The sequence below is a fragment of the Bidens hawaiensis genome, unplaced genomic scaffold (genome assembly GCF_021521415.1).
Source record: "Bidens hawaiensis isolate Kalapana, Puna unplaced genomic scaffold, B.hawaiensis_p1.1 tig00047540_1, whole genome shotgun sequence".
Taxonomy (NCBI): Eukaryota; Viridiplantae; Streptophyta; class Magnoliopsida; order Asterales; family Asteraceae; genus Bidens; species Bidens hawaiensis.
This window is the reverse complement of record NW_027498502.1, coordinates 21914-42559: the sequence shown is the minus strand read 5'-3', so window position 1 is coordinate 42559 and position 20646 is coordinate 21914. Positions and strand designations below refer to the sequence as shown.

The window sequence follows — 20646 nt, the reverse complement described above, 5'->3', positions numbered from 1 at the left end:
TCAGAGTCGGATTGGACTATCACTGGGCCCAACAAATTCACATAATATTCTATTCGGCCAAGTTAAAAAAAAACTTATTTCCGTAGTCTCTAGAAATACTAAGAGGAAATAAGCTCAAGTATGGGCTTCGACTAACTGCTAGTAACCTAGTACTACCGAGGAACGGGTTCGTAAACTTGCTTGGTTTGAATATTCGACCCCATGACGAGCCTTAGATATCAACTGGTGATATAAAACACATAACATTAACACCCAAACAAGAATATAACGTGCAAAAACTATAACACATATTTAAATTTTGTTGTTCACACCAGATGGGAGGTCGGGTAAAAAGGGTTGGGCGAGAACACCACCACAACTCTATCCATCGGCGAGGATGACTCGTAAATAAAAGTTAACTCTGATTCATGTGTTATAGTCGAACATAATTAATGTAGTAAAGTAAATTCTACCTAATGTTGCTATAATATCTTTAAGATAAGATAGAAATACTACAAATAAAACATTTTAAATAATTATTACAAAATGATATTAGAAAATTATTAGATAAATATGTGTTTTTAATATTAGATAACTTTTTTTTAGAAATGAACTATTATGTCATTCAAATATATATTGTAATTTAGGGTGGGGGGGGGGGGTTGGGTAACCTTCTAAATATTGATTTGTTTAAAAATCAAAAAGTGTTTTGATAAAACTCTTTCAAAAGCTTGAAATTAAGCTTTTCAAAAGTGGCTTTTGTTTTTCAAAAAACAAATAAGTAAATTTAAAAATTCACAAAACACCTCCGAGTAGTTCTATTAATGATTGGTTATAATTAGAAATATATTTAAAGGGTTTTTTAATTCTTAATAAAGAGTGGTTCATGTATGAAATAAACTATGACTGGCGTGTCTTAGTCAAACCTAATTAATATAGTAAAGTAAGGCGTAATTAGAATACACGGCATGTAATATAAAAAAAAACCAATAAAAATTAAAATATGCATTATTTTTTTTTATAGAAATGGAAATGCTTTAAAACATTATATACCTTTTTCGTCAAAAAGTTGGTTTTTGTGTTCCTACCTTTTGCACATCCATGATTTTGTGTGAGAAATTGAAAGCCTTATCTTGTTTTCAACAAGATTACCCCAAAATGTTGGTATTTATGCTCCTACCTTTTATATCTCTATATACTTTTAATTTAGTATGTCACGCTTTATGCCCTCTATATATATCCATGCATAACTCCATCCTAGCTCATACACACTTATTCAAAAATGGAACTCTTGGGTATCATTCTAGCCACCATAACATGCTTCCTTTGTTTCTTGTGGTGACGACGACGGTCTTCCGGCCACAATAAGCTCCCACCAGGACCACCCGGGTGGCCGACAGTCGGCAACCTGGTTCAGATCCTCCTTGATAAGCGTCCATTCATGTATGTGGTGAGTGGTTTGCGAGCCAAGTACGGTCCTATCTACACCGTTAAGATGGGCCAAAAAACTCTGGTCATTGTTACAAGCTCCAAACTCATCCATGAAGCTTTGATTCAAAAGGATGCGAATTTTGCTAGCCGGCCACCAGACACGCCTATTCAATTCTTGTTTAGTGCCGGGAAAAAGGCCATCAACGCCCTGCCGTACGGTCCAATGTGGCGGACCCTACGGCGAAACTTTGTGACCGAGTTGGTAAGCCCTTCCCGGATCCGACAGAATAGGTGGATCCGGGAATGGGCTCTTGAAGAGCACTTGAAAAAAATGGAGTTGGAAAACTCGCAAAAGGGTTATGTGGATGTGATGATTAACGTTAGGCTTACAATTTGTAGTATTTTGATATGTTTGTGCTTTGGTGCAAAACTTTCAAAGGAAAAAATGTTGAGTATAGAGAGTGTACTTAAAGAGGTGATTTTGATGAGTACCAAGCGGCTTTCGGATTTCATGCCGGTGCTTCTGATCCTCCCTTTCTTCCGCCGTCCGTATGAGGCGGCCAAGGACCTACGGAGGAGACAGATGGAGTGTCTGGTCCCGTTGGTTCGGGCAGTGAACATGATGCCTTTTGGTGCGGGCAGGAGGATCTGTCCCGCGTGGAGTTTGGGTACGTTGCATGTTCAGTTGTTGGTGGCTAGAATGATTCATGCATTCAAATGGGTTCCGGTTGCGGGTAACCCACCCGACCCGGCTGAGAAATTCGCTTTAACAGTAAACATGAAGAATCCACTCAAGGCAACGATTTTGCCTAGGGACAAGGCTTGAATTCATCCATTTCCATTTATTGTTTTCCATTTGTTATGAATTACTAGTTTGAAATCGTTGTAGTAGTACCCAAGTTCTCCAATAATAGTTAAAAATATAGTAATTATATTTTTTATCCTACTCAACTGGGTGAAACGCGTTGTGTGTTGTCAAATATGTATTTTTATTCAAAAAAATTGGAACATTTTTTGAAATAATATAGTTTTATTTGAGTAAATTTGACACTAAATACAGATAAAAAAATTATTTCATGCCAAACCGACCTGATTTGACCCTTAACGAAAAGATACATTCACTCAGCCTGCCAAACCCACTCACCATCTCTAGTCAAGGTAAACTTGTTTTAAAATCCATTCAATCCCAAAAATAAATGAACATGTCAAATACAGCTTTGTAAACCATCGGACACCAAACCTACAAAGTTTTTTTATTCATTGAGAGCATGATCATCTGAATATTATGCCTTTAGTGTTGTTATCCATATTTTACAAGCTTAGAGTGGAGACTCTGAAACATAAATAACTATTTACTTTTGTAGAATGGGCGGGTCAGCTAACATGTTAAAACATAACGATTTAAAACAGGTCGAGTTTGGTTTGAATCAAAGCGGGTTCTAATCAAAATAGGTTTGTGTCAAAATGGGGTTTAGTTTAAAAGTTCCTATTACTTACTCTACCTGGTATATCTATTTTTAAACCAAAAAAAATGATTAAAATTATGCAGAACCAGAATGTGCAAAACGATTGGCTTAAAACATAAAAACGAATAATACAATGCATAAAGATCACCACATGCTCTGCAAATGTTTTGTAATTCAATACCAAAATCGAACTGAAATGCAAGTAATAAAATATTAAACCGAGTGAACGCAACAATAAAATAAACTAAAACGTGTTGTTACCTTTCGACATTGTTATCATGTTATGTTTATTTGCAAGCAAATAAGTAAATAACTTGCACAACAGATATTAGCTGTTAATATGTGTCGACAACAAATAGCTTTCCTTGGTTGCTGGGTATATATTAATTTAGTTTTAAGAAAGCATTTAATGATCACACGGTTATAATTTAATAATCATAAATAGAAATCAGTTTTAATAAATGATTTGCGACTTAGTTTATGACTTAAAAACCAGCATTAATCTGGATTTGCCGTTTAAAAAGAAAAACAAGGATTTGTATATAATTTTAACTAGGTTATAAACCCGTGCGATATAACAAAAAGTTGAACTTAACAACATGAATTATCTTAACATACATTGGCAAAAACAAACCATCAAATAGCTTGAATGAACTTACCTTTAACAGGCTAGCTTGGCTTTTAAACGGGCTGGTCTAATCTGGTATGGAAGATGAAATTGTTAAGTTATGAAAGTTTGGATATTACTAAATAGTCAAATACTCAAATAACAATCAAATTATTTCCGAATTACTTTCGCAAGTATACTAAATAATCAAACTCAAAACACAATATAAAGTGAAGAAAAATAACTTGTTGATTGAAGACACTAGCAAATCCAAACAGCCAACTTGACAACTCATATATGTTCGTTTACCTTTGTTCAATTATGTTCGTGAGTTGTTCGTTTAGATTTTAAACAAACGAACATGAACACAAATATTTGTCCAATTAAGTGCCCATATTCATGTTCGTTTAAAGCTAAATGAGCGAAAACGAACATGTCCTTGTTCATGTTAGTTCGGTTCCTTTATAGGCCTAATGAAGATCAACTGAAGAAGTGGAAATCTACTTAATTTTGCTTAATTTAATATACCTGATTGGTTTTATTTTTACAATCAAGCATGCTTGTTGCTAGAGTTAGATCAAAGTTTGCTCGAAATCGGCTCGTTTGTAAATGAGTCAAGCCTGGGCCAATTTAAGCTAGATCATTAGTTGGATTGTTCACTCATACGTTTGGCTCGTATAAATTAAAGACGAATTTTAATACACACATTAGCTTTTAGACCGCGTGTTACGCGGATTTATTTAGACTTTTTTATATTATTGTAACATCTAGACGTGCAAAAAAAAAAACCGAACCCGAAAAAATACGCAGAACCGGTTTTTTTTATACCCGGGTTTTAATACCCGACACTACCTGTAGGGTACAAAGAGGGTATGCATTTCAGTACTAAAACCTGTACCCGGAACCGATTTATACCCGATAATACCCGAAAACCATAATCGGTTCCATACCCGGAACCGGGATTTTGAAATACCTGAACTATACCCGAAATTACCCGAAAATACGCCTAAAAAGTGAATACCTTAAAAAAATCCAATTCATCCCGAAAAATACCGGAAAAAATATGGTTTTTTCAATACCCGGAAACAGGGTATTCAAATACCCGGTTTTATACCCGACCCGAACCCGATGCATAGGTATGATTTTTACAGACAATACCCGAACCCAAACCTGACCCGGGTATTGCTAATACCATTACCTGGTAGGCTGGTAATACCCGAACCCGATTCCATACTATTTAGTCTTTAGAATGTTTAAAAAAAGTAATTATGATTCAATACAGACAAAATAACTAAACTTGGAAACAAAATCTAGTTATTGACCCAACGTACTTATAAAACTTTATAATTAAGTACATGCATACATACTAGACAAGTGCTCGCGCAATGCAGTGGGTGTTTGAACACATACCAATGTAATCATGTAAAAGTAATCGGTGTTCATTGTTCGGTTTGAAACCTTAAAACCGTTTAAAACCGGTCATTGGTTAGGATTCACGGTTGGTTTTTTTCTTTAACTTTCGGTTTCAACTTTTAACAATTCAATTTCGATTTTTTATGAGAAAAAATTGTTACTAACGATCTGGCTCATAGATTTAACTTAAAAACATTCAAAACCATAGTGCGAACATCCATAAGTAACATGTTATGTTTTTTTAATTGAAAAAATTACAGTAATATGATACTCAAATTAAAAATAATAAAATGCTCATTTTTGTAGTGTAACTTTTATAAAAATATATTAACGTATGAAAAGGTTATGGTTGTTTAAAAATCATTGATGGAAAGTTGGTTTAAAGTTAAAATAAAAAATAATATATATAGATAAAGATGAAGGGGCAAATTTGTAAGTATTTTTTAATTTAACAAAAGTTAGTTAAAGTTAAATGTGAAAATTTGTAAATATATTAAATGAACGTGGGAATTTTTTGTTTTAAATACCATATTACCCTTTTTCAACATGCATTGTAATTATACCTTGTGCTAAATATTTTGTAAATTAAATAAAAATGAAGTGTTTTAACCCATAACTCCTATATTATATATGACTAGACGGGTGCCCGCGTGATGCAGCGGGGCGCGTGCACAAACATAATCGAACGCGTAATCGCTTGTGCTACGCTCGTTACGTGGCACAATACAAGCGTTGATCAGTCGTAGTACATGTACAATGTCATCCGCGTAACTAATGCCTGAATGCAAGCACTCGGTGCCGAAAATCAAGAAGCAAAATTGAAATATACAGCTATTTCAATTAAATTATTTCTTAAACCAACCTAGTTTAAGCTGAATCCCGTTTCAACATGACATCGTTCTAACTCGAACTTGTTATGACCTGACCACTTTCAACCTAAAACCTGTACCAACTTGAACGAAATTAACTTTTTTTTGTATCGACACGTTCTGACCCTAATTCGGTTCGACACATGACCCGAGCTCACATGACTCGATCTATTGTCGGTCATTACAGGTATCACGTAATATGTTAACATTATAAAATATAAAAGTACAACAATATCATACTCAAATTAAAGAGAATAAAATGCTTGTTTTTAAGGTATATTTTTTTATAAAAAATATTAACGTGTGAAAAAATGACGACTGTTAAAAAATCGTAGGGGTAGTTGGTTTTGAAGAAGGGATAAGTTTGTAACAATATAATAAGTTTACAAAAATTGGTTAAAGTTAAAGGACTATTATTGTAAGATTCTTTTGAAACTAAATTGGTTAATGTATTTTATGTTTGCAAAGACTATATTACCCTTATTTAAAGTTGTACTATATGCTTTATGAGTTGTAAAACTTTTAAAATGATGCTTTTAATTTTGCCCATCACTCACTCTTTATATATAGTAGAGATATTGATATAGATAGTAAATGTATAGAATTAAACCTTTTGATGACGAATATACCTCAACAAATCAATTGAAACTTATGTTTCTTGAAACATACGCGGTTTAGCATCCATATCTTAATCTACAAGAATCCAGTTTATAAATTTGAGTACATAATCACCAAACCAACCTGAAAAGTATGATAAGTTAGAAGATTGATCTGACATGAAATTGGGATGTGTATATTATTGTTAATTAATATTATTTTAGGTATATGTGTGAAACCGAAAAACCTATCTGAAAATAAAAAAAACAAAACCAAAACAAAAACCGACGGTTTACTTTTATATTTTTGTAAAAACCGAACTGTTTAGTTTCGCATGTAATAAAAACTGAATCGAATCGAATTCCTAAATTTTTATTGTTTTATTTTTTATTTAAGTAATTTATAAGAATTTAATAAATATGTAACTCAAATATTTTTTGTTAAATGTATAAAAGTCTATTAGTTAACAATTAACAAAAATTTTTATATCTAAATTCATTATTTTCGGCCAAATTTTTTTCGGTCTAAAATTCTCATGCTCAAATGGCAAAAACCGAAAAACCGAAACCGAACAGTTTCAAAATACCCAAAACCGAAGTTTTTGTTTTCGGTTTGGTTTTAGGTCAAACCGCACCACGCACACCCTTAGACCCTTTAATTTTGAAACGATCAAACACGCGTTGACTTCACGATATGGCTTAAAGTGCAACACTTTACATTAGGGGTGTTCACGGTCCGATTTTCGCGGTTTTTACGTCAAACCGTAACCAAACCGTTAGTTACGGTTTTTTATTTTCGTAAACCAAAACCAAACCGTTGAACGTTTAAACCGAACCAAACCGAACCGTTAGTAATGGTTTGGTTCCGGTTTGGTTTCACGGTTTGGGCTTGTTGAGGTTTTATACAAAATGCCCAAAATAATTATGATATGTAATTACATAGCTCTTCATAATTTACAAAATTTAACAAATACCGTTACAACAATTGATTTATGGCTTCTTATTAGAACATTTGAAAGACAAATAAAGTCTTTTGCGTTTTAAATTGGGCTTAGCCCATTTTTTATATTTACGGGTAGTATTTATATTTAATGTGATTGTTATAAGCATTAATAATTTTTATTTAATTATTTCTATTGGTATATTTGTATGCATATACATATATGATATAATATATTTAGACAATATATAAAACTAAATCATACGGTCCGGTCCGGTTTATACGGTTGGTTTTGGGTATAAACCGTAAACCAAACCATTCGTTACAGTTTGAAAATGTTGAAACCAACCGACCGAAAATTAAGAAAGAAAACCAACCATGAAACCAAACCGATGACCGGTTTCGAACCGAAGCATGAACTTTACATACGTCTGGGTGCAAAGATGTTAAAAAAACAGGGATGCAAATTGCAGTTACCTGAAACTAGAATATGCTGATTAAAAAAGTTGGGGATTGTTTCAGAAATTTCAAATTTGGAAATGGAAGAAGAGTGGGTTTGTATTGTTCCAAAGGTGGAATTGCATGCCCATCTTAATGGCTCCATTAGAAACTCAACTCTACTGTAAGTGTATGTATGCCTTCTTTTCTTTCAATTCATCATATCCAGATGCTTTATTAATTTTTATTAACTATTTTAGGGAACTGGCTAGAGAATTGGCTCAAAAGGGTACAATTGTCTTCTCTGATTTCGAGCATGTTATCAGGAAAAGTAAGTATGCCTTCATTTCCACTTTTTTATAGTTTCTTTACTGATGTTATGGATCGAATTCTCATCATTAGATGATCGGACACTACGCGAAGTGTTCAAGTTGTTTGATCTTATCCATGTTGTTACCACCGACCACAAAACGATTACGAGAATCACTAAAGAAGTATGCTCATTTCTATCTTCATATTATTATTTTTCCATGATGCAGAATTATCTTCCTTTGTTTTTTGTAGGTTGTGGAAGATTTTGCAGCTGAAAATGTGGTTTATTTGGAGTTAAGAACAACTCCAAAGGTACTTCCACATTATAACTTTTTCTATATTAATAAATAATATAAATATATGATTTTCTAGTGCATCTCTTGAAAAATTTCGTTACTGTGTATATGCCAGGCCTGTAAACAAACAAAACGAACACCAACACTTAAACGGATCAATTTCCGTGTTCATGTTCTTGTGTTAAGAAGTTCGTTGGTGTTCGTACGTCAATGTCATAAACGGTAAAGCTTATAAAATTTGAACATCAGATCGACTTTAAATTAATATTAGTAATAAACAAATTTGAATGGACATGCTTAAAGAAATGAACTTAAGTGAAGAGATATAAGCGAACGAACATAAATGAACGAACGGAACATGACATGTGTTCATGTTTGTTCATTTGAATAAGTGATCAAAAAAATTGTGTTCGTGCTCATTCGTTTATTAAATGAACGAACATAAACGAACTTCTCGCAGAACGGTTCATGAACAGTTCACTAAGTTTTACGTGCTAAATTGGATGAAAACATGCTGGATAAATATCACCAAAAGAAAAATGAACTTGTTTAGAGAATGGCAAAATGACATTAAATTCAAATAATTTTCCCGGACAATCATAAATTAATTTTTTTTTTTATTTTTAACGGGTCAAATGTGCTAAGCAAAATGTGAAAATGATTTGACCTTTTAAAGGTAACGGGTCAAAATGATTTATAGTCATCCAAGGTGCATTGAATTTCAAAACAAGCCCTGAAGTCACTTTATTTAAAAAGTTATATTATTTTGTAATCATATTAATTCACCACATAAGTTACATATAAAGGCAAAAAAGAGTCATTTTGACCCGCGTAAAATAACAAATTTTGACCCATTACTCAGCCTGCACACCTCTAAATGTATATACAATTACATATTATCACGGATTCCTTGTTATTTATCTAAAGAAATGGATAAAGTTTTCAGATTTGATCTAATTAAAGTATTTATAGAGGAATGATTCAATCGGTATGAGCAAGCGGTCCTACATGGAAGCTGTTATTGATGGTTTAAGATCTACGAGTAGTAGTAATCTTGACATCAATTTTTCTTCTGATGATTTTGAAAAATTTTCAAAATTTAAAACCGAAAAGAAGATAATTGTTAGACTTCTACTTAGCATCGATCGCCGTGAGTCTACTGCATCTGCAATGGAAACCGTAAGTTTTTAGAATGTCATTTTATAATTATTACAAGATTTTAGTCCTACAAGTCACTGTTTTGACCCATTTATTTTAAAATGGGCGATTTGGATTGATTTTGGGTTCAAACCGAACTAAAAACCACGACCACCGTTCGGTTTTGGATTTTTCATTTATACCATCTGGGTTAGAAAGTTTTGGCTGGACAAAAAAATTGCTCAAAATAATGAATTTAGGCCTAAATCTTTTTTGTTAATTAATAGTTAATTGATCATTATACATTTAGGCTGAAATATTTGGGCAACACTATTTATTATATTCTTATCAATTACTTAAAATTCAAGTTTAAAAATAAAACTCATAAATTCGGTTCAGCTTTTTCTATTTTAATTACATGCAAAAAAAAAAAGTTTGTTTTTACAAAAAAAACACAAAACCAAACTGTCGGTTTCTGTTTGGGTTTGGTTATTATGGTTTGGTGTTCCTAGATTTGGGTTATGTTTTATTTCTAACAGGTCAAATATGTTGAACGAGCTGAAAATCATCCAAAGTTTATATATAATGTATAAAATCTTTTAAACCACTTTATTCAATAAATAAGATTATTATTTTAATTTTATGGTTTTTTGTAGCCAAATATGACACACTAGGTATATATAAAAATTAATTGGCCAAAAATCGCATGCCCAATAATTAATTTAATTATTCTTAAAAACCCAAAAACTTGTCTTAGGTTAATCTTGCTTTGGAAATGAAGGGTATGGGTGTTATTGGAATTGATCTTTCGGGCAATCCGACTGTCGGTGAATGGTAAAAATCAAAACTTTAATCTGTTTGCTATTTCGGTTAATGTGATTTGTTTTTGTAATTCTGAAATATGTTTAAATTGTTTTGAAATTTTTAGGGCAACGTTTCTTCCAGCTTTGAAGTTTGCTAGAGAACAAGGTCTTTCGGTTACACTTCACTGTGGCGAGGTCCTCTCTTAAACAAATAAACTAAATTGTTTTATTTCAATATTTAGATTATTAATGTAATAAGAGTTTCTGTAGTTATTATAATAGCAACCCCTTTCAACCTGTACTGACATAGTGGTTTTAGGTACCTAATTCAGTTGAAATTCAATCGATGCTCGATTTTCTTCCTGGTAGAATTGGGCACGCGTGTTGCTTTGAAGACGAAGAATGGAGAAAATTAAAATCTTACAAAATACCGGTAGATTTATGTTCTTATATCTATTTTAATGATATGTTTGTATATTTAGCGGTTTTTATAAGTATTTTCTTTTGCATACAGGTTGAAATATGTTTAACGTCCAATATACCAACCGAGACGATTTCTTCCATAGATGTTCATCATTTTGGTTAGTTGTTCTTTCTGAAGATTTTAATTAGAAATGGCAATTTTACCCCTTGACTTGAGAATAAATGATGTTTTTGTTTACAGCCAATCTTTACAAGGAAACCATCCCATTGTTCTTTGCACGGATGACTCGGGGGTGTTCTCGACAAGTCTTTCAAACGAATACGCTCTTGTATCTTCTACTTTTGGTTAGTATTATTTAACTTATTATTATTATTGGATGCATAATTAATGAATGATATGTGATTTGATGTTATCTTGAATGTGTTGAAGGTCTTGGAAAGTTGGAATTGTTTGAACTAGCCAGAAAAGCTGTTGATTTCATATTTGCTGGAAATGACGTAAAGAAGGAACTAATGAAAGTGTATGAATCTGCAGCTAGGACACTATAGTACAACTAGTCTGCACAAAATACAGTGTTGTGATGTTTAATTCTTTGCGGAACACCATTGTATGTTGGCCTTCTTTTATTTCTATTTTGACCTTAGAAATTGCAATTATCCAAAAGGGTATGAACAAATATCTTGAATCGAAACTTAAGTCATTTAAATATGACTATCTAAATGCATAAATTTTCATTATGTTTTAACTATTTTGAGCAAAGACATTAATAACCTATAAAGCTGAAGAAAAAGAAAAAAAAATCGCGATTTCATATGTATTGAGGTGTCAATTGTTGATACTAATGCGATATCTAGTATGGTAAACAAGTGTTGGGTTTGTCAATGCAATTATTTTAGGTTGACGTGTTCAAATCATTTAATATAAATGTTTAGTTGTATAGTTGACACGTTTAGATAAATAGGTCAAATGAGTGATGTTACATGCTTTTAATATCTCAAGTTTAATAAGTTAATGTTCAATCCTTAATCACAACACACACACAAAACAGAGGTTAATGTAAATTCTACCCCACAGTGCCCACACACACTATATATAAATGTTATATTTAATTTTTGTGTACAAAATCACTTACAAAGGCCCCAAGAAGAGGCCTATAGTGTACCAAAGCAAAACTATGACTGATGAACAACTTCTATTGCATATTAGCATTACTTTTATTTTTAATTTCTGTGATTATTGTTGTGACAATAGATTTACCAACCAAAAGTGTTGTTTCATCTTTCCCACCATGGATAAAGACCTAAAAACTACCACTAATGACCACCATTTATGTCAATTAAGAAGCATTACATTAGAACCATATACATATGCTCCATCTATCTGCCAGTTGCCACCACCATGTTCTCGAAAAACAAGGACGGAGATGCAGCGGCTCTGGCTGAAATAGGGACACACGGCACAATGGGTAACCAGTAACCTTTTGATGAAGGAGATTGAGTATTACAAGAGGATCGCGTCAAACACTTCGTCTTAAGAACCATGGCGGCACTAGTGACACAAACGTTGACAGCGGTGGTTCAAGATTTTGGTGCGGTTTTGGATTCTTTAAAACCAAATGGCAGAAGAATAAGTTTTTGCCAAGGATCTGTATGATGGTGGATGCCACTGAGTGCCGCCACAACCACCGCCAAGCAAACAAGATTCCCGGGTTCAGTTACCACAATCTTGAAGGCTGAAGCTGACACTAATCAATATAAGATCTGGTAAAAAGTTTAAAGCAGCAAAGCAAGATACATTGTAGAACACATCATTATTGTACAAGTGACTTTCACTGTAATATTCCACAATATATCTCCATCATTCATCATAATTCTCTTTTCTGTAAATAGATTGCTTATGATTAAAGGATTGAGCCTATATATCGGCAACCAAAATTCGTTAAACGAAATGCAACACGAAAGAACAATAAACCTAATTACTTACTACCAATGCAAAGCAAAACAACAATTTAATTTAAAGTTATGAATTCAAAAAAAAAAAAAAAGTATCACCAGACCTAGTGATGTTGGTTTTGCCATTGTAACATGAAAGAGCATATACGTATCGTTTCACTCGACTCTATTTCGGTAACTTCTCTTCTACTTCATTCCAAACATCAACTTTATTAGGGAACTTGTTCTTCATCGTCTCAATAACCTCTTTCGCTTCATCAACTTTTGAACCATTCGCAAGCCCTTCAACGAGTAACTTCATAGTCGAAAAATTAGGAAACCAATCTTTCTCCATACTTTTCTTGCAAACATCCAACGCCGCTTCAAAATCACCGCTTTTACAAAGATAGTGTGCCAAAGTGAAGTAACACTCGCTTTCCGGTTTAAATCCACCGTTAATCGTCTTCTTAAACAACTCTTTCGCCTCATTCAACTTACCCTCCCTGCAAAACCCATGAATCAAATGACTGTAAGTAACCGCATTCGGCTTCATACCCCTCGACTGCATCCCGTCAAGTAGCGCCTTCGCTTCCACCGTCCTCTTCAGCTTACACAAACTCTGAATCCTAATATTATACGTCCCGATCCCGATATGCACATCATGCTTCTTCATCATCTCCAACACTCTCCCCACATCATCAAACTTCCCCTCCTTATAAAACCCCGCGATCATCAAGCCAAACGTCGTGGCATTCGGTCGACACTTCTTCCTCACCATCTCCGCCGTGACCGAGTAACACGAGCTCACGGACCCCGACTCACAAAACGCCTTGATCACCGTATTATAACTATCAACATTCATCTCCACCCCATACTTCCCAGGAAAATCAAGGTACACCCGTTTCACCTCGTCATACTCCTTCGCCGCAACGCACGAAAACAACAACGCGTTCAACGAGCGCACGTTCCGACCGACACCCAGTTGAGGCATTTTATCAAACAGTTGGTGGGCATCGTTCAAAAGCCCAGCCTGACCGAAATAAACGATCGCATTCGATACGAACCGCTCGGTTTTCAAATCGGGTCTTGTTTTAAACAACTCATCGACGAAATTACGGATACCCTCGTAGTAATTTAGCTCGGTGAGTTTGGAAATGGCGAGTGAGAATGCAACTCGGTCGAGATGGGTATCGGGTGTTAAGGAAGCTGCGCGGCAGATATCGATGATGCGTTCTGGGTTTTTCTCTGATTTTAAGAGGGAAAGAGCGGCTCTTGATTTCTGTTTGCTGGTAAGAGGAGTGGTGGAGTCAGGGTTTAGGATTGATGAGAAATGGCGGTGGCTTTGGATCAGGGTTTGGCGAGTTGGTTTGGTTAGTGATCGGAATCTGGTGATGGAATTGGAAGCCATTGGTGTGTTCAACAATTGAATTGAAGGTTTGAGTGTTTGATTAATGGATTTAGATTCAAGGTTTGGGTTTGAATTTGGGTATTAGGGTTTTCAGTGGTTTTATACAACTAGGTCCTTTTATTTTTATACTTTAGCCCAACATTATAGGGTGTAAACGAGTCAAGCTAGTGTGGGTTTGAGCTCGGGCTCGAAATTAAATGAGGCATCATGGTTCAACTTGAGCTTGAAGTTAAACAAACCAACAAGCCTAGTGATGAGTTGAGTCGAGCTCGGCACGGTTACAAAAATGAGTATGCTTGGCTTAGGTAGTTTCAAATTATGTTTTTTAGCTAACCGCATATAAGCAAACTATGAGACGTGAGCTTTTTGTATAGGCTTAGAATATAAGACCTTCCATTTGTATGAAGTTCTTGATTTTTTTTTTAGAAAACAAAAGCTTTTTAATAGATTGTAACATATCTAACAACAATAATTGAATTTCAAGACTAGAGACTTTTATATTGTGATCAATATGATTGAAGAAATAATTTTAAGATTTACTAAATTAAGTGTATCAGCGCACCAATAAAAGATTTTATCGCCCTGCTTACACCTACCAATGTATGGTACGCCGGTCACCTTGGCCATTTTAGACATAACTCATAAGGGGTTGGGCATTTGGTTTCCCCATCTTAACGTATCGTACACCTATGCACATGCACCTATTTCATCTCACACATTGATTTTGGATGGTTTTAACACTTATAAAGCCATACCAACATGTCAACAAATGCATGTATGACATGCTTTAAACCCTGACTCCACCACTCCTCTTACCAGCAAACAGAAAATTTTTAAAAAATAAGAAAAACGAAATGGTTTATAGGAGAGAGAAAATATTTTTGGGTTTTTAGTGTTCTACCATTTCAAATGGCAAAACCTACAATGGTTGCAGAGAGTGTCAGAAGTTGTCTGGTGAGTTTGAGGTTTTTCTGGTGTTCCGCCATTTCAAATGGCGGAAGTGACATTTTTCCATTTGATCCGTCATTTCAAATGGCGGAACCCCACTTTTATCCTTTTATAGCCTACCCATGTACATTTGTTTCACTTCCGTCATTTGAAATTGAGGAAGTGAATAGTAATATTCCTGACATATGACATACTGGACAACACTTTTCTCTCTTCTTTTTGACCATATTATCTATTCACTTCCGCCATTTTACAGTACTGATATGTGACAAGATTTTTCTCTACTTTTGATCTTTGATCGTAGCTAATGATATTTATTATAACATTTTTGTTGCATATTTATTTATATAGTAAACAAATTAATAAAGAAATTGAAAAAAATAAATTACCTATGAAATATTTAAATTATACCTTTTAGATTACTTATGATATTTATTATAAGTTATTTAAATTTTACCTTTTTAGTCACTTATGAAATAAGAACTAAAAAAATGTTAAAAAAAACTTTTGGTTTCATAGTTATAGAAAAAATTAAAAGAAAAATAAAAGTTAGTATTAAAATTTAAAACTATATTTTCAAATAAATTTTTTTAAGAAAGATAATACTGTTAAAAAAATAATAATATAACACTTTACTCTTGCCATTTAAAATGACGGAAGTGAATAGTATGGTAAAAAAGTAGAGACAAGTCTTGTCAGTGTATGTCATGTGTCAGTACTGTTCACTTTCGCCATTTGAAATGACGGAAGTGAATAGTATGGTTAAAAAGGAGAGAGAAAAGTCTTGTCAAGTTTGTCATATGTCAAGAATATTGATATTCACTTCCGCCATTTCAAATGACGGAAATGGAACAACTGTGTAGGGGTAGGCTATAAAATGATAAAAGTGGGGTTCTGTCATTTGAAATGGCGGAACATATGGAAAAAAATGTCACTTCCGCAATTTGAAATGGCTGAACACCAGAAAAACCTCTAACTCACCAGACAACTTCTGACACGCTCTGCAACCAATGTGAGTTCCGCCGTTTGAAACGACAGAACACCTGGAATCCCACAAATATTGTCTCTCTCCTGTAAACAGGGGCGGATTCAATAGCAAAGGAGGGTGGACGCATGCCCACCGTCCAGCCGGCGTTCAACCCATGTTCTTAGTGTAGTTAATAGACCGATCATCATGTTTAAACTCAAATGCCCACCCTCCGGTTGCCGTTGCCGGATTTGTCTCTTACTAGGTATTAAAAGTGTGAAGATAATAGAGAAACTAACTTCAGTATGAACAAATTTACATAAATTACAGAAGAAAGAAGGAAGAAGAAGGGGTTGTTTGTTTTAGGTCTGAATGGCATCATTCATAGGCAAAAGTTTAGATTCAGATTGTTTGTTTTATAAGAAGTTCTCATCTGAACTGCTGAATGGTTCAAACTTTGAGGGAAGCTGAATGAAACTTTTATCATCAAGATCTCAACCCTAACAGGGCATTCCTTCAACAGCTCATACCACGTACATTCTGGCACAACCTCTCACCGTCCGCCGGCCTCTCACCGTAGGACCGTCGCCTATCACCGCCGGTATCGTGCGTCCATCGAAGAATTTGAGTAATTGTAAGTTTCGACTGATCATAAAAATAGGATCTGTAATATGATATATATCTTTTGTTATAATGGTTTTTGGATCTACTGTTGTAATAATCAAATATGGATTGAGTTATATCCTCCAATTATTACCTGGATTCATAATAGTCAAGCACTATGTCAGTTTTGTGGTTTATAGTTATCGATTAGTCAAGTGGTTAGAAGATTAATATAATGTTGATTCTTGAGGTTTTGAGTCATCGCTAGATTAAATCGATGGCGTAATTTATGGTTTGTAGTGTTGTTGGGACGAGTAAATGGTACCGGTAGCGTAACGAAACGGGTACTAATGCTACCAATTCGGTACCATTTTTTTGAGGTTTTGGTATCGGTACAGTGCCGGCATTTTACTAATTTTTTGCTTCCGGTACCGAGCTCATCACTTGTGTTGTAATTCAATATCTACCATTTCAATGCTTGTGGTTCTTGTTAGTTTGTAGAATTAACAGGTCTTGAATATGTATTTAATAATCAAAACGGGACCTTGATTTAAAATACATATTGTTATTGATTTGCAGGTCTGAAGGTTAGGCTAGAATGCAAGGGCATGGCACAAAAACTCATGTACATAGTTGAAGGAACCACTTATGCAACATACTACATCTAGGTGAACGAAGACCATGGTTTTAGGGGAAATGGTGGTTAGTATGTAGAGGCTTCAAGTCTCAACTGTGACAACTAAAGTATGCTCACGAATTGAAAACGCATCGTCTTATGTTCATTATGTTTATTGATTATTGATTTATTTTGTTAGTTGATTGCACATATCTACAACAATCTACATTAAAGTTTATATTAGGAGACAATGTTTGTTTCTCTTGTATTTATATGGATCGACCTTTTGATATACATAGCAGGATAATGCATTTGATTTGTGTTTTGTCTTTTTTTTTTGCAAAATGCATGAAAACTTTATATAAGTTGTCATTGTACGTAATAAACTTTTAGACATATGTTTTACAATGATATACAAGTGGAGAAAATGATGTTCAGTTGGTTTACGACATCAAATAGTTCAGAGGGGTAAAATTGCCATTCTGTACAATCATTCAAATGTCCAACTAAACAACACTTGATAATTCAGCACTTACTGATTCAGGATCTCTTAATCATTCAGACCTCTTATTGATTCAGCACTTAATGATTCTGCATTTGCCAAACAGCCCCTTAAGTGATTGATGGTTTATTTGTTGTTTTACTAGTATTCCATATTTATTTTTTTTTTACAATTTCCCATACAAACATTTTTATGACATTTCATATATAATCAATATTCACATTAATTACGAGCATTCATTTTTGATATTTTTAGTTAATTAATTGTTACTATTATCAATTTATCATTAGTTAAGTTTATAATTGTATCCAAATTAAAAAAAAGTTTGTATTGTTTAAGTTATATTGCATTTGACTGTTTTATTTATCATTTTTTTTATATATACTATTGCTTAATTTAAAGTCCTTTTTATCGTTTTCTAAATTATATTTAAAACCATTAACAAATTTCTAAAATGAAAGTTTCATCTTAGGATTAAACACATAAAAAGTTTTCTTAGAAACTCATCAAAGGTTTCGAAAGTTCATTTTGTTTTGGTCTCCATAATAATTAAGCTTGCTTTGTTCTCTTTGACCCGACCCAATTTTTTTTACCCGTTTCATTTTGTGCCCATCATAAAAAAAATTTTTGGAGCCGTCTCTGCCTGTAAACCATTTCAACTATCCATTTTTCCTGTTTCTAAAAATTTTCCATAAAACAACATATCAATGTGTCCATTTGAAACTTCGACTTTGTAGCATACAAGAATCTTCCATGTGTAATTTCCATTCATTCTACTAGATTGAATAGTCCATTTAGAATTTTACCCTCTTCTCTAACTACTTATCATAATCGTACATATTGTCATGTGTTTTCACCAATTCTACCTGCACATATAGGTTGCCTATGTAAAAGAATACTTCCGTATATAAGATGCTTTCTTTAATCCATTAAAAATATAAAATCAATCGTTTAATCAGAAACATAATTTCTCGTGAGTCATGACCTCCCGCTTTAATTTCTTTTGAACGGCAAGTTTCATAGAAAGCTAGCAGGAAATTAGCAAAAACTCATTTTGACCCGAATCTCGTTCCGGCCCAACACCGTTCTAATCCGAAACATGTTCTGACCTAATCCCTTTCAAAAATTAACCTTTTTGTATCGACATGTTCCGAACCTAATCTGGTCTGACCCAAGCCTGCCCGACCCGCTGCCCGTCCTAACTGGTAAGCACGTAACATTTTGTTTTTTTTATTTGTAAAGTATAACAATATCATACTCAAATTTAAGAGAATAAAATGCTCGTTTTTATGGTGTAATCTTTTTTAAAAAATTATTTATGTGTGAAAAAGTTATCTGTGTTAGAAAATAGTGGATTAGTTGATTTAGAATAATGTGTAAATACATAACAATTTAATAAATTAACAAAATTTGGTTGAGATTGAAAAACTATTAATGTACTATTTTTGAAAGTTAATAATGTAACTGCACATTGTGACAAAGATTATATTACCCCTATATTCTCAAAATTTTATGTACTAATAACAAGAAAACAAACAGACACTAAATAAGACCAAAAAATCCATATCCAACCTAAGAACTATGAATCCCATTGAAGAGCCATGAACCCCACGCCAACTCTACTCTTTAGCATATGTTTCTAATCCAATTAGAAGCCAACATTATGATCTCGTCTAATCCAATTAGAATAATAATTTGTAATTACAAATATTTCACAAGTGTCATGCATGAGTCTCATGCGTCCTTGAACAGGTTAAAAATGTTTTTTAGTCATTTTTTTACTAGCCTTTTTATCCTATTTTAAATCCATACGGGTAAAGATTATTTTTCTAGCTTATTATATGTTATTGAACTTAACAGGACGAATATATACGAACTAATCTTTGTTTTGTTGATATTAAAGAAAGATATTGAGCGTATGGAATACGTGGGAATAAATACTTATGGCATCGTTTTTCCAAATCCTGGGCTAGAATTCTACCTAGACTAGTTATATTACTTCAATTGGTTGGGGATAATAATAATAATAATAATAATAATAATAATAATAATAATAATAATAATAATTGATTATTTTTTAAGATTGTTTTATGTTAAAAGTTTGAAGAGGAGTTTTGTACCGTCTTTGCGGAATGTGGAAAATTACATCATAACATGGAACAATTTAGTCCTTAAAAGGTGGTTCTTGCATGGCGTGTCGAAATGGAGAGGATTATGTCGCTCACTTCACTGTCTAGGCGTTTGTTTGTTTCATGCAGGTTAACAAAGATGGTTTGTAGCATTATTAAGAATTGGTGTAAGGTACCTATGTTTTTCGCGTTTTCTTTTCGGGACATTCTAGATCTTTATAAGTTTTTCGGGGCTGTCAAAAAAGAAGGCAAAGGTGTTTCGCGCTATATGTCTTATTACAATTTGGAGTATTTGAAAAACGAGGAATGCGCTGGTTTTTGAGTTCAAGTCGGCTCGGTTGCATAGTGTGATTGGTGAGAGTAAATCTTTGGGTCTCTTGTGGGTTCGTAGCAGGTCAAAGACTCGTGCTTATCCTGTAATTGATGGTACGCTCTTGATATCTAAGTGTTTTGTTAAGCTTGTTTTTTGATGGTTTTGTTTTTGGGTGGCATGGCTATTGTTTGTAATAGGTTGGTGATGCTTTTCTGTTGGTGTGACTAGCTCCTTGTTAGTCAAAGTTGTATGTTGTTTTCTTGTGTAATAATGTATTGTTTTTGTTGTTCGTTTATAAAAAAGTATGATGAACTCATCGATTCTCTCGTAGGAAAAGGTTGGTAACAATATATCTTGTACGAATCTAGTGGGACCCTACTTTGAAAAGGCATCCAATGACATCTGTTTGGGGATTGACCCCATGGGCCATGGTCATCTATTACCTATGAAACCATTCCTAGGTTTATTGTTAATTGCTTGTACTTTTAAACCCATTGGCAAAGGTTCACCGAGGCCCG

The 20646-nt window shown here is 33.7% G+C and overlaps 1 protein-coding gene and 2 pseudogenes across 2 annotated transcripts; 2 read left to right on the top strand and 1 right to left on the bottom strand.

Annotated features, from left to right (window-relative positions):
• Positions 1–1261: 1261 nt before the first annotated feature.
• Positions 1262–2236, top strand: LOC143597069 (cytochrome P450 77A3-like; annotated as a pseudogene).
• A 5591-nt stretch (positions 2237–7827) lies between these two features.
• On the top strand, positions 7828–11283 carry LOC143597071 (N6-mAMP deaminase-like; annotated as a pseudogene). The gene is made up of 11 exons (XR_013146832.1): positions 7828–7923; positions 8000–8070; positions 8142–8233; positions 8304–8363; positions 9320–9526; positions 10242–10318; positions 10413–10482; positions 10607–10720; positions 10802–10868; positions 10952–11055; positions 11141–11283. The product of XR_013146832.1 is annotated as a N6-mAMP deaminase-like (transcript).
• Positions 11284–12266: 983 nt separating this feature from the next.
• Positions 12267–14139, bottom strand: LOC143597072 (pentatricopeptide repeat-containing protein At1g11630, mitochondrial-like). Its single transcript, XM_077075676.1, has one exon. The coding sequence runs from the start codon at positions 14048–14050 to the stop codon at positions 12830–12832; it is 1221 nt and encodes a 406-aa protein (XP_076931791.1). The 5' UTR covers positions 14051–14139; the 3' UTR covers positions 12267–12829.
• Between the last annotated feature and the right edge of the window lie 6507 nt (positions 14140–20646).

What these genes read in the sequence shown, in the direction of transcription:
- LOC143597072 (XM_077075676.1), bottom strand. Translation starts at nt 14,050, where the DNA reads ATGGCTTCCAATTCCATCACCAGATTCCGATCACTAACCAAACCAACT.